This window comes from Macaca fascicularis, chromosome X (assembly GCF_037993035.2).
Source record: "Macaca fascicularis isolate 582-1 chromosome X, T2T-MFA8v1.1".
In the NCBI taxonomy this organism is placed as follows: domain Eukaryota; kingdom Metazoa; phylum Chordata; class Mammalia; order Primates; family Cercopithecidae; genus Macaca; species Macaca fascicularis.
The window spans coordinates 76,816,751-76,830,424 of NC_088395.1; the positions used below are offsets into that span (position 1 = coordinate 76,816,751).

At 47.7% G+C, this 13,674-nt stretch overlaps 1 protein-coding gene across 1 annotated transcript; it reads left to right on the plus strand.

The window, feature by feature from the left end:
- The first annotated feature begins 786 nt into the window (after positions 1 to 786).
- Positions 787 to 3,614, plus strand: OTUD6A (OTU deubiquitinase 6A). The gene has a single exon (XM_005593845.4). The coding sequence runs from the start codon at positions 999 to 1,001 to the stop codon at positions 1,863 to 1,865; it is 867 nt and encodes a 288-aa protein (XP_005593902.1). The 5' UTR covers positions 787 to 998; the 3' UTR covers positions 1,866 to 3,614.
- The last annotated feature ends 10,060 nt before the right edge of the window (positions 3,615 to 13,674 follow it).

Consider the following 13,674-nt stretch of genomic DNA (forward strand, 5'->3'; position numbering starts at 1 on the left):
ACATAAAAAGAGGAACATCATTAGCCATTAGGGAACTATAAATTAAAGCCACAATGAGATACCACTTCACACTTATCAAAATGGCTAAAATAAAAACTTGTGGCTGGGCACAGTGGCTCACGCTTTAATCCCAGCACTTTGGGAGGCCGAGGTGAGTAAATCACCTGAGGTCAGGAGTGTAAGACCAGCCTGGCCAACATGGCAAAACCTCGTCTCTACCAAAACTACCAAAATTAGCCGGGCATGGTGGCAGGCGCCTGTAGTCCCAGCTACCCGGGAGGCTGAGGCAGGAGAATCGCTTGGACCCGGGAGGCAGAGGTTGCAGTGAGCCGAGATTGCACCACTGCACTCCAGCCTGGGCGACAGAGCGAGACTCCATTCCCCGCCCCCCACCCCGCCAAAAAAAAAGTGTAAACTGAAAGGACTGTGTTTGCAGGAATGTAGGGAAATGTCCTTTGATGCACAAAAGTTAATGGTTCCCTGGTTAAGGGACCTGAAAGACTGGAGAAAAACGCACTGCTTCCTCAACAGTAGGGGCAATGCCAAGTCCAGGGTTAGAGCACATTCATCGGTGTAGTATCTGTCGTGTGGCTGTCAAGTATGGCTACTGCCTGCATTGTGTGCAGACTTGGAAATGAACTGGGCTGTCAATCAGCGAAAGACTCTACAAGCCCAACTGCCACACACATTGCAGGAAGGCCATATTTGAATCCCGCCAAAAACCTTTGCTGTGGGGTCCAATGGGCGCATACGTCTGTCTCTCAACAGCCAATCCTAGCACTGGGCATGCCTGCGGGGGCGTGGCCATGGAGACACAGTAACCAATGGCAGGGAAGAATTGAATGGGGGAGGGGAAGCGGTGGCTGAGGTGAGCCAAGAGCGGCGGTTAGAGCCGGCTGAGGTGAAAGAGAGCGACCGTTAGGGCAAGCTGAGGACTTCTGGTCTGTTTGGTACTTGAACTGTCAGCATATTTGAACTCCCGCTTGCCATTCAACATCATGGATGATCCGAAGAGTGAACAGCAGCGCATACTGCGCCGCCACCAACGCGAGAAGAAGGAGCTGCAGGCCCAGATCCAGAGCTTAAAAAACTCGGTCCCCAAGACCGATAAGAAGAAAAGAAAGCAGTTGCTCCAAGACGTGGCCCGCATGGAGGCCGAGATGGCGCAGAAGCACCGGCAGGAGCTGGAGAAGTTCCAGGACGACAGTAGCGTTGAATCTGTCGTCGAAGACCTGGCCAAGATGGATCTGGAAAACCGGCCTCCCCGCCCCTCCAAAGCCCAGAGAAAGCGAGAAAGAATGGAGTCCCAGGAGAGGGAGCGCCAGGAGAGCATCTTCCAGGCCGAGATGTCCGAGCACCTGGCCGGCTTCAGGCGCGAGGAGGAGGAGAAGCTCGCCGACATCCTGGGAGCCAGAGGTCTGGAGATGAAGGAGATCCCGGCCGACGGCCACTGCATGTACCGCGCCATCCAAGACCAGCTGGTGTTCAGCGTGTCGGTGGAGATGCTGCGCTGCCGCACCGCCAGCTACATGCAGAAGCACGTCGACGAGTTCCTGCCCTTCTTCAGCAACCCGGAGACCGGCGACCCCTTCGGCTACGACGACTTCATGATCTACTGCGACAACATCGTGCGCACCGCGGCATGGGGAGGCCAGCTGGAGCTGAGGGCCCTGTCGCACGTCCTGAAGACCCCCATCGAGGTGATCCAGGCCAACTCGCCCACCTTGGTCATCGGGGAGGAGTACGTCAAGAAGCCGATCATCCTGGTCTACCTGCACTACGCCTACAGCCTCGGCGAGCACTACAACTCCGTGAGACCGCTCGAGGCCGGCGCCGCCGGGGGCGCGCTCCCGCGTCTCCGGTAGGCCCCGAGGCACCGAGCGGCCCCGCGGAAGCCTTTCCTTCGCCGCATCTCCTCAGTAGGCTCAGTTTATTTTCCCCCTTTGCTTTTCTCAGTTGTTGTTTTTTTTTTTCCCCCTTCCTTTTGATCATAACTATCCCCCCTGCCCCGCCCCCGCTTTCCTAACCCTGCTGCTTTCACGGGGTGGGAAATGAAATTCGAGGGAAATTCCCTGGAAATATGAGGGAAATCTCTGCATTGCACCACCAGAGGGGCATACGTTTGATAAGGGCTAACCTCTTCTTGCCCATAAGGGTCTTTACCTCCCCCACCGACTAAGATTTGGTCATGTTGTGCATAACTTAACGATAAAAATGGAAATGTTGGCCGGGCGCGGTGGCTCACGCCTGTAATCCCAGCACTTTGGGAGGCGGAGGCGGGCGGATCACGAGGTTAGGGGTTCGAGACCAGCCTGACCAACATGGTGGCACCCCGTCTCTACAAAAATACAACAATTAGCCGGGCGTGGTGGCGGGCGCCTGTAATCCCAGCTACTCGGGAGGCTGAGGCAGGAGAATCGCTTGATGGGAAGTGGAGGTTGCAGTGAGCCGAGATCGTGCCTTTGCACTCCAGCGTGGAAGACAGTGAGACTCCGTCTCAAAAAAATAAAAAATTAGCCGGGCGTGGTGGCGGGCGCCTGTAATCCCAGCTACTTGGGAGGCTGAGGCAGGAGAATCAATTGAACCTGGGAGGCGGAGGTTGCAGTGAGCCGAGATCGTGCCTTTGCACTCCAGCGTGGAAGACAGAGCGAGACTCCATCTCAAAAAAAAGGAAAAAAAGGAAAAAAAGGAAATGTTAAGTTTCATGTGTTCTGGGAAAAATAAATCTAGTAGACTAGCTCGGGGAGTCTTCAGGTTTTCCTATGAATATCTTGGATTACTTAGACAAAATTGGAGTTTATGTGATCAAAATGCCTTGTGAAGGCCTTTTGCTGAGTTTTGGGGGGAAAGATTGTCATGGTTTGCTTTTTACTTAAGCTGGGCTACTCAGGAGATGTCTCAAGTTATGAACAAGAGATCCGCTGGTACTTTGTTTTTTTCATCAAAACTTATGTGGTTCCTAATTAACTTTAGTTGCTCCCATGTTTGCTAATTCTAAATAACAGCATTTGTTAAACATGTAAGGTAAATCTGTTAAATAGAGAAAGTAAATTTAGATTAACTGATAGGCTAGATAAGGTTTACTCTAACATGTGAAAGATCTAAACTTAATTTCCTTTACTAACGGTAGGAAGATATATGACTTTATTCAAATAGTTGATATGTTTCATTACCTTTACAACTGGTATAAAGAAAAAAGAGACACATTGATAGGTAATTTACTTACTCTAAGGGGTGAAGATCTGAATCGAGTAAGTTTCCTTTATTCTTAGAGATATAAAAGGCTATGACTTTATTCAAGTACTTGATCCACCTTGTTATATCATCTGGTATGAAATGTGAAAGATATGAATGTAACAACTTTCCTTATTTCTTAGAGAGAGAGAAATATCTAAAAAGATCCTTTAAAATATTAAAGTTTTATTCTATTTTGTTATATCAATAACTGACATGAGACAAAAAGTAAACAATATACTTTTGTTATTTGAGACTTGTTAATATCCTTGAATTTTCCAAAAGAATATAAAGTGAAATGATTTACAGTCAACAACTTATGAAAATTTTAATCTTTACTTTCTGTAATTCAGTGAGATTAATTTTGGAAATTCTTTCTACATTCCAAATGCTCTAAGATAAAATATATATGTTTTTAAAAGTTTTTAAACATGTAGTTTGTTCAAAAATAAAAACCATTTAAAAAATACCTGCTTCTCTGTTTTTGTGTAGCTAACTTCATATAGAGTTTATATCCCAGGATCTACTAATCCTGGAGGGTTAGGGAGCATAGGCCTGTTGGGGGTGGCAGGGTGGTGGTTGCTGAGTGGGGACAGGGGCAAAGGCTGGCGAAGTGCTCTAGAAATGGGAAAGGTGCTCTACTTCAGTGAGCTACATAGGGTCGGGGGGAGGGGTGACAAGCTAAAAGAAGAGGCCTGGCTAGGGTAGGGGACCTTCATGGACAAAGAGGCCCAGCTGGGTAGGGGGACACAGGCTAGGAAAGAAGGCCTGGCTGAGGGAGGATGCCTGGAAAGGGTCCAGGCTGGAGGCTGGAGCATGGGCTGGTGAAGGGTTCCTGGTAGAAGGTGGCCCAGTTGGGGCAGGCTGGAGAAGGAGAGGAAGGGGGCCTGGCTTGGGAAGGGAAGCTGTTTGGGAACTGGGCTACAGTCTGGAGAATGGGTCCTGGCAGGGGTGGAGTTGGGTGGAGAAAAGGTCAGGCAAGGGGGCTGGGTCAAGAAAGAGTCACTGCCTATACAAGGAGGAATAGGCTGACCAGGGGGCAACTCAATGAGCAATGGGACTTTGGCTATTGAATGGGGAAATGGCTCAGGCAACCTGCCTGGCCAGGGGAATTGAAGGGAATTGGGAAATTGGGCCTGGATAGGGAAGAGAGCCTCACTGGGGAGGGCACACAGGCTGAAGAAGTGACATATGGTGTGGAGGGGTCATGGAAGAAGGAAACCTGGCTGGGATGGGGGGAGAGGGGACCTGGCTGCAAGGGTAGGGGAACACTGGCTGGGAGAGGTGGCCAGGCTGATGATGCAGGCTTAGGTGACCAAAGGGGCCAAGTATGGGAGTGGCCTTGGCAGGGCAAAGAGGAAGATGTTGGGGAAGAGGGAACAGGCTAGGGAGGCACAGGCAGAGGAAGGGGACAAGGCTGGGCAAGGGAACCTGGCTATGGACTGGGACACGGGGTGGGCAAGGAAGCCTGGCTGGGAGGGGCATAATAGGGTGAGCTGGGGTGGAGGGAGCTGGTTAGGGAAGAACTGGCTGGTCAAGGGAAGGAGGCCCAGTTGAGTTAGGAGCCAAAGGATGAGAAAGGTGTTCCTAGCTGTTAATGAGAGGAAAGGCTGGGGAAGGACACCTGGCTGGAGGAGGGGACATGGGCTATCCAATGGAGTCCAGGCTGGAGAAGGCACTGGATCAGTGAAGGAGATCTAGCAGGAAAGCAAGCATAAGCTGGGGAGGAGGACATAGACTTGAGGAGAAGGACATAGATTGGCGGAGAGGGCGAGACTGAGGAAGGGTCCCAGACGTGGGTATATGCCTGTCTTGTAAAGGGACCACAGTCTTGAGAGGCTGGCACAATCTATGGAAGACAGATGGGTGTGGGGTAGGGAGGATCGTGGGGTAAAAAGACCCCTTAGGGAAAGGTTGCCTAACTGGAGGCGGACTCTGACAGCGGAAGGGGCTGGGGAGGGAGGCACAGACTAGGAAAGGGAACCTGGTGGTGGGAGAGGTTTGAATACCGAGAAGGACATAGGCTAGAGATGGGATCATAGGCAGTTTAGTGGGCCTGGCTGGGAGAAGGGGCCTAGCAGGTGGAGAGAGCTTGCTGGGAAAGAGATCATGCCTGGGAATGAGAGCCTCTCCACCTGACGGGAAGTTGGCTGAGGAAGGGCACATGGTTGAGAAAACGGGCTTAGTTGTGGAGGGGGACACAGGATAGGAATGGCGTCTGGCTGGGGTAAAGGCAATAGGCTGGATAAGAGGCCTGGTCAGGCGAAGGTTGTGGAAGGAGGCCTGCCTGGAAAAAGGAGCACAGACTGGGGCAGAGGGCATATTGCGTGAAGAGAGCTTGGCTGCAGGAGGGGCACGGCTAGGAAAGCGTTCCTAGCTGGGGAAGCAGACTTGGCTTAGCATGGGGCACATGTGAGTGAAGGGATCCTGGTGGGAAAGGTTGCATGGCTAGGGAGGCCACTGGGCAGGTGAGGGAGAACTGCCTGACTGCGGAAGGAAGTGCTGGCTGGGAAAGGCCAGCAAAGGGGCAACTCCTTGGAAAAATGGTCCAGTTGAAAAGGGGAAAGGCTGGGGATGGGTGCCTGGCTGTGGGAAGGGGACATAGAGTTGATAAAAGGCCTGGGCTGGGGAAGGGCAGAGTGCCTATGGAGGCTGTCAGCAGGGTCTCAGGTTGGGGAATAAGCTCTGGCTGGGATTGAGGCTGGCCTGGGGAGAGGAAGGAAGGAGGGGCATCCAGTGTGGGTACAGGATGAGGAGGAAGCCCCACCGAGACACAGACTGGGAACCTAGCAGTAGTAAGTGGTTAGAGGGCAGAGAGGTGCGCACAGACTGGTCAGATGGCTAAGAAAGGGGCCAATCTAAAGACACAGCTTGAGGAAGAGAGTCTGGCTGGGGAAAGGGGCCCTGGGCAAGGGGACACAGCTGAGCAAGGAAAATAAAGTTGGGTCGTGGAACCTGCCTGGAGATAGGGATATTGGGCAAAGGGGACCTGGCAGGCGAAGGGGCTCTGGCCGGGGTAGATTTCCTTCATGATCCAGGACCAGCTAGAGACAGGAGTTCAGGCTCGGGAAGGCTGCCTGGTTGCCAAAGAGGGCCTACCTGTCCGGGGGCACAGGCTGGGGAGAGGCAACAAGCTGGGGCAGAGAGCCTGGGTAGGGTTGCTGCAGAAGGCAGTACTGGCTGGGAAATGGGGCCTGACTGGGGAGGCTGTATCAGTAGATATAGGGGAAGCATGCCTAGCAGGGCAAGGTGACCTGACTGGAGAAGTGGCCTTGGCTTGGGAAGGGGCCAACCTGGGAGGAAAGGTATAAATGGATGGAAGGGGCCTGGCTAAGTGAGGGGGCCTGGCTGAGAAAGTGGGCATGACTGGGTTCCAGGGAACAGGCAGGTTCGGGGCTCCTGATGAGAGAAGGGCAGGCAGCATAGGGTGGGGATCGGGTGGGGAAGGGGGACTCCCTGAGAAAGGAGGCCTAGGTCTAGAAAGGAAATCGACTGAGGAGCAAGGTTAAGGAAGTGCAGCTGGGCAAGGAAGGGGGAATAGGCTGGTGACATTGCTGAAGGGAGCCTAGTTGGCATAGGGTATATAAGTTGGTATAGGATGAAAAAGAGATTCCTCGCTTTTGAAGAGGGGAGGGCACCTGGCTGGGGGCAGAGACACTTACTAGGCAAGGGGTTCACAGGGTATGGGGGGATGGCTGGGGATTGGGCACAGTTGTGGAAGGGTGCACTGGCTGGGAAAGGGGGCATAGGCTGGGCAGGGGTCTTAAGTGGAGAAGAGGCATAGGTTGCTGAAGAGGGCACTGCCTGGATAATGTGAGCCTTGCTGGGGGTGGGGCTGGTACAGCCCAAAAAATTCTGTGACAGATGGCACCAAAGATGGTAAAGTCCCATTTTACAGGCTTGTCCCTGAATACAAGAGAAATAGCTATTCCTATTTTGGGAACCTTTAAGATCTCACTGGGCCTGTCCCCAGCTGCCCCCACTGGGTCTGCCTTCAGCAGGAAGCAGAGGGAATTGTTAACCCAGGCCAGATCCTAACCATGCCCAGAACACAAAGAGGGGGTCTCCACTGTGGTATCTGGCAGGACACGAGGGATTTGCAGTTTGTTCCATTCCATAACAATGACCATAGTCACTGAGGACAGAGACTATTCTGGGCAAGTTCATGAAAGTCATGGGGTACTGTTCTCAAAAGGATCTAACTCCAGAAGCAACTTTCATTCATTTCCTTAGTGTTTTTCATTTATTCATTATCATTCCCTCTCCCCTCTTGCCATAGTAATAAAAAATAAGATGCTTCCTGTATGCAGATGTAGGCTCTGGAGTCAGACATCTACCTGGGTTTAATGCCTAACTTGCCCACCTACTTCCTAGCTTTGTGACCTTGGATAAGTCACCTAAACTTTCTGGACCTCAGTTTCCTCATGGATAACGTGGGGAGATTAATACTTGTCTTAGAGATATTTCTTCAGGATGTTAAGAACACGAAATGAAAACGCAGCCAGGCATGATGAGTCACACCTATAATCCCAGCACTTTGGGGCCAAGGCAAGCGGATTATTTAAGGTCAGGAGTTCGAGACTAGCCTGACCAAAAAGGTGAAACCCCGTCTCTACTAAAAATACAAAAATTAGCTGGGCGTGGTGGCACATGCCTGTAGGCCCAGCTACTTGGGCTACTTGGGAGATAGAGGCAGGAGAATCACTTGAAACCAGAAGGCAGAAGTTGCAGTGAGCCAAGATGGCGTCATTGCACTCCAGCCTCAGCAACAAGAGCGAAACTTCATCTCAAAAAAAAAAAAAAAAAAGAGGAAAAGAAAATGTGTATCAAGTGTCCAGTAAATAAGCACCCAACAAATGTTAGCTACTATTAATATTATCTAGGAGCCCGTTAACATGACATTATCAGCTCTGGCAGCAGCCACTTCTTGATTTTGTCTACAGTGACTTTTGGGGCCACTTGGCCTCTTCCCACAGGTCCTGCAGTGGAAGCAGAGACTCTCCCAGGGCTGTCTGCCCCAGCTGTTGCTATCAGAGCTTCTGCTGGAGCTCACCGAAAGTGCCCCCCTGGGGACAGAGTGACCTGCATGGAGGGACTCCTCAGGCTCTTCTTTTCAGGATTTTTCTGCACAAACACATAATAGACTCATATGTTTTGAAAAACAATATTGGTGTCATTCTATTGAAATTGCCTTTTAAACTTAACAATACATTATAAACACTTTCTTGTGTCCTTAAACGGTCTTCAATATGATTATTTTAATGCCTGTATTCTAGCCAATGAATGCGCCATAATTTATTTATTCAATTTTATTGTTGGACGTTTAGATTGCTTTCAATTTCTCACCACTATAAATATGCCACTGTAATATCCTTGCAGCTGAATCTTTGTCTATATTTCTGATTATTTCCCTTTGATAAGATTTATAGAAGTGATCTAGGTCAAAAAGGAGAGGCTCTTAATGCATACTGGGAAAGACTGCATGAATTTACACTCCCAGGCTATGATGGTGTTATTTTCTCACATAATTGCCAACATGGAAAATTATCATTGTTGCTAATTTGTTAGATGAAAAATGTTGTGTTAGTGGATGTTTCATTGATTACTAGTGAGATTGAATATTCTTCTATGTGTTTATTTCATTCATGCAGGAACAAGTATTTCTCTTTTTTTGAATTTCAACTTTTATTTTAGATTCAGGAGGTACATCTGTAGGTTTGTTATGTGGGCATATTGCATGACACTGAGGTTTGGAGTACAAATGATCCCGTCACCCAGGCAATGAGTATAGTAGTCAACAGGTAGTTTTTCAGCCCTCACCCCTTCCGCCTCCACCGCCCCCATAGTAGTCCCAGGTGTCTATTGTATCCCTCTTTAGGTCCTTGTTTACCCAATGTTTAGCGCCCACTTATAAGTGAGAACATATGGTATCTTGTTTTCTAAGAACAAATATTTCTTATTTTGTTGCCTATTCCTGAACTTCACTTAATTTTCTCTGAATAAGTCTTTCTTTTTCTTATGTTTTTTTTGTTTTTTTTTGTTTTTTTTGGTTTGTTTGTTTTTGTTTTTGTTTTTTGAGACAGAGTCTCGCTCTGTCGCCCAGGCTGGAGTGCAATAGTGCAATCTCGGCTCACTGCAACCTCTGCCTCCTGGGTTCAAGCATTTCTCCTGTCTCAGTCTCTCGAGTAGCTGGGATTACAGGCATGCACGACCACGCCCGGCTCATTTTTTGTATTTTAATAGAGACGGGGTTTCACCATGTTGCCTAGGCTGATCTTGAACTCCTGAGCTCAGGCAATCTGCCCACCTCGGCCTCCCAAAGTGCTAAGATTACAGGTGTGAGCCACAGCCCCCCGGCCTTCTTATGCATTTTTAATAGGACCTTCCATATTAATGAATCTGACCACTTGTCATTTGAATATTTTAAAAAATAGTTGACCGGGCACAGTGGCTCATGCCTGTAATCCCAGCACTTTGGGAGGCCAAGGCAGGCAGATCACGAGGTCAGGAGATCAAGACCATCCTAGCTACTAAAAACACAAAAATTAGCTGGGCGTGATGACGCATGCCTGTAATCCCAGCTACTCAGAAGGCTGAAGCAGGAGAATCATTTGAACCAGGAAGACGGAGCTTGCAGTGAGCCAAGATCGTGCCACTGCACTCCAGCCTGGGCGACAGAGTGAGACTCTGTCTCAAAAATAAATAAATAAATAAGTTTTTCCTGTGCATTAATTAGCCTTTCAGTTTTGTTTCTTTCTTTTTGCATATGTGTAAGTTTAAAATCATAATGAAATCTATTAATCTTTTTCATTAAGGTTTCCGTCTTGGTGTCAGTCTTAGAAAACGCTTCCTTATCCTGAAAATGGATCGATACTTATGCATAATTTATTTTGATTTTTTAATGCTTTCTCTTTATATTTAACTATATTTAACATATCCACCTGGAAATTACATGGGTGTAAGATAAAGACATAAAGTGATTTTCCTCAATTATGATAGTTAACCAATTAGCTCAACACTACTTATTGAATAACCCACTATTTTGCCACTGATTTGAATTGCCACCTTCCATATATATTATATTCTTATACTATAAAAAGGTGAATCTCTTTCAATCAGTTATATGGAATACCTATATTTTTTTACCTCAATTTGAAACTGTCAACTGTCCATTCATCCACTCATTTCATATTTACTGATGATAACAGTGATAAACAATAGCTTAAGAGAGAGAAAAGATCTAGTTCCAGTGCTCACCGTCTAGAGGTGGCAGACAGGAAAACAGAAATAGACAGAAAGCAACATGACCAATGCTGTGATGAGAGGAAGCACAGAGGAAGGAAGGACACTGCATCCGACTTGCTGTGTCAGGAGGCTTAGCAGGAGCGCCCAGAGAACACAACCAGAGCAGAGACAAGAAGGAGTGAAAAAAGAACAGATGTCTCCTATTCAGCCTAGCTGAAGGGTAGCTGTGAGAGAGTTGTGGAAAAGAAGCTGAAGAGGGAGGCAGGAGAAGTAACCCAGCTTAAGTAAACATCGGTTTTACTCATAATATTACAAATTAAATGAGATACCATGTTTCATCAATCAGATTAGCAAAGAAGTAAAGTTTGTTCGTATGCTGTGTTGATGAGGGAATGCAGAAACAGGCACTCTCAAACATTGCTGATGGATGGTGTATAAATGGGTACAATCTCTTTGGAGGGCCATTTGGCAATAGCTATCAAATTTAAAGTGCATAAACCAGTATCATTTGCATTTTTAGCAGTTTCCCTTGCACCTGACTAGAATATATATTTAAAAGGATGTAACTGGTCACTTTTGAGGAGGGGAACCAGGTTCCTAGGGGAAAGGATGGGAGGTGGCTTTTCACTGTGTAATCTTTTGAACTTCTGGTATTTTGAACTATATGAATTAAAAATTTAAACCTAACCTACTTAATAAAATGCACATAGCTTTTGACCTCGCAGTATATTGAGGGTATACGTATTGTGGCAGGCCAGGTCTCACTAACACAGGCCTCCATAACAACTGTTTCAGTACTGACTGAGTGGTTAAGTTAAATATTAAAAGTCAGTGCCCTTCTACAAAGGTTGAGATGTAACAAAAGCCCACCAAGAGTTTTGCCTAGGCCTTTCCTGGGCCTTAAACCATGACAAAATAATGAAGGATTTTTTTTTTTTTTTTTTTTTTTTTTTGAGACGGAGTCTCACTCTGTTACCCAGACTGGAGTGCAGTGGCACCATCTTGGCTCACTGCTGCCTCCGCCTCCCGAGTTCAAGTGATTCTCCTCTCTCAGCCTCCCGAGTAGCTGGGACTACAGGTGCCCGCCATCACAGCACCACGCCCAGCTAATTTTCATATTTTTAGTAGAGATGAAGTTTCACCATATTGGTCAGGCTGGTCTCAAACTCCTGACCTCATGTGATCCACCCACCTCGGCCTCCCAAAGTGCTGGGATTACAGGTGGCGTGAGCCACTGCGCCTGGCCATAACGAAGGAATTCTTAACAGGACCTATTTATGATTAAAATAGTTTTACTGGGGGTCTGAAGAAACTCCCCAGGCCTCCACAAACAAGTTTATTGGAGGTCTGAGGGAACTCCCCAAACCTCTATGATTTAGCAAGAGACAAGATAAGGGTAATCACCCCAGCACCTAGACCCATTTAGATTAAGTAAATTTACCGAGTCTCTAGAGGAAGGTCTTCAGGACTCAGACCTTAGTTATAGATTAAAAGAAGTTAATTATTGGGCGCAGTGGCCCACGCCTGTAATCCCAGCACTTTGGGAGGCCGAGGCCAGCGGATCACGCGGTCAGGAGTTCGAGACCAGCCTGACCAACGTGGTGAAACCCAGTATCTACTAAAAATACAAGAATTAGCTGGGCGTGGTGGGGCACGCCTGTAATCCCAGCTACTCGGGAGGCTGAGGCAAGAGAATCGCTTGAACCAGGAGACAGAGGTTGCAGTGAGCAGCGATCGTGCCACTGCACTTCCCCCTGGGTGACAGAGTGAGTCTCCATCTCATAAAAAAAAAAAAAGAAGTTAATCACATATGTCTTTAGATGAATGCACACTTACATGTAGACATATTGCTTAGAAGGTATATAAGCTCTGGAAAACTTTGTAATTTTGAGTTGATCTGGTGATAATTTCCAGGCCTTCTCCCTGTGACTGGTTACAGAAATAAAAACTCTCTTCCTCCCCAGTTCATCTGCATCTCGTTATTGGGCATGAGAAATAGCAGCCCAATCCTCGGTTTGGTCCAGGAACAACATTACACAAAGTTTATTTTTAGGATGTTCATTACAGCATTGTTTGTCAATGCAAACATCTAGACACACCTTAATATCCTCAGTAAAGCCTAATTAAATAAATTTTGGTATAGCTATATTAATTATTACCTCTAGGGAGAGGAATAGAAATGGGTGAGTGAAAGGAGGAAGATGGTGAATTTTCACTTTGAAACAACGTACTTCTATATAGCTTATTTTTTTTTTCTTTTAAGACAGAGTCCTGCTCTGTAGCCCAGGCTGGAGTGCAGTGGCACAACCTCAGCTCACTGCAACCTCTGCCTCCTGGGTTCAAGCGATTCTCTTGCCTCAGCCTCCCAAGTAGCTAGGATTACAGGCACACACCACCATGGCTGGCTAACGTTTTTGTATTTTTAACAGAGACGGGGTTTTGCCATGTTGGCCAGGCTGGTCTCGAACTCCTGACCTCAGGTGATCTGCCCACCTTGGCCTCCCAAAGTGCTGGGATTATAGGCGTAAGCCACCGTGCCCAGCTATATAGCTGAATTTTTGTATCGTGGTGGCATATACATAACAAAATCTACTACTTTAGCTGTTTTTAAGTGTACCCTTCAATGGCACTAAGTACATTCATATTGATTTGCAACCATCAGCACCATCTGTCTCCAGAATTTTCTCATCTTCCCAAACTGAAACTTCATACCCATTAAACACTAACTCCCCATTCCCCCTCCCCTCAGCCCATCAACCAATATTCTTTTTGTTTGTTTGTTTGTTTTTGTTTTTTTGTTTTTTGAGATGGAGTCTCGCTCTGTTGTTACCCAGGCTAGAGTGCAGTGGCGCCATCTCGGCTCACTGCAACCTCCGCCTCCCGGGTTCAAGCGATTCTCCTGCCTCAATCTCCTGAGTAGCTGGGATTACAGGTGCCTGCCATCACGCCCACCTAATTTTTGTAGTTTTAGTAGAGACGGGGTTTCACCATGTTGGTCAGCCGGTCTCGAACTCCTGACCTCGTGATCCCCCTGCCTCAGTCCCCCAAAGTGTTGGGATTACAGGCGTGACCCACTACGCCCGGCCCATCAACCAATATTCTACTTTATGTCTCTGTGAATTTAACTACTCTGGGTACCTCATACAAGTGTGATCATACAGTGTTTGTGCTTTTGTGTCTGGCTTATTTAGCATC

Coding starts and splice junctions, on each gene's coding strand:
- OTUD6A (XM_005593845.4), top strand. CDS start 999: ATGGATGATCCGAAGAGTGAACAGCAGCGCATACTGCGCCGCCACCAA.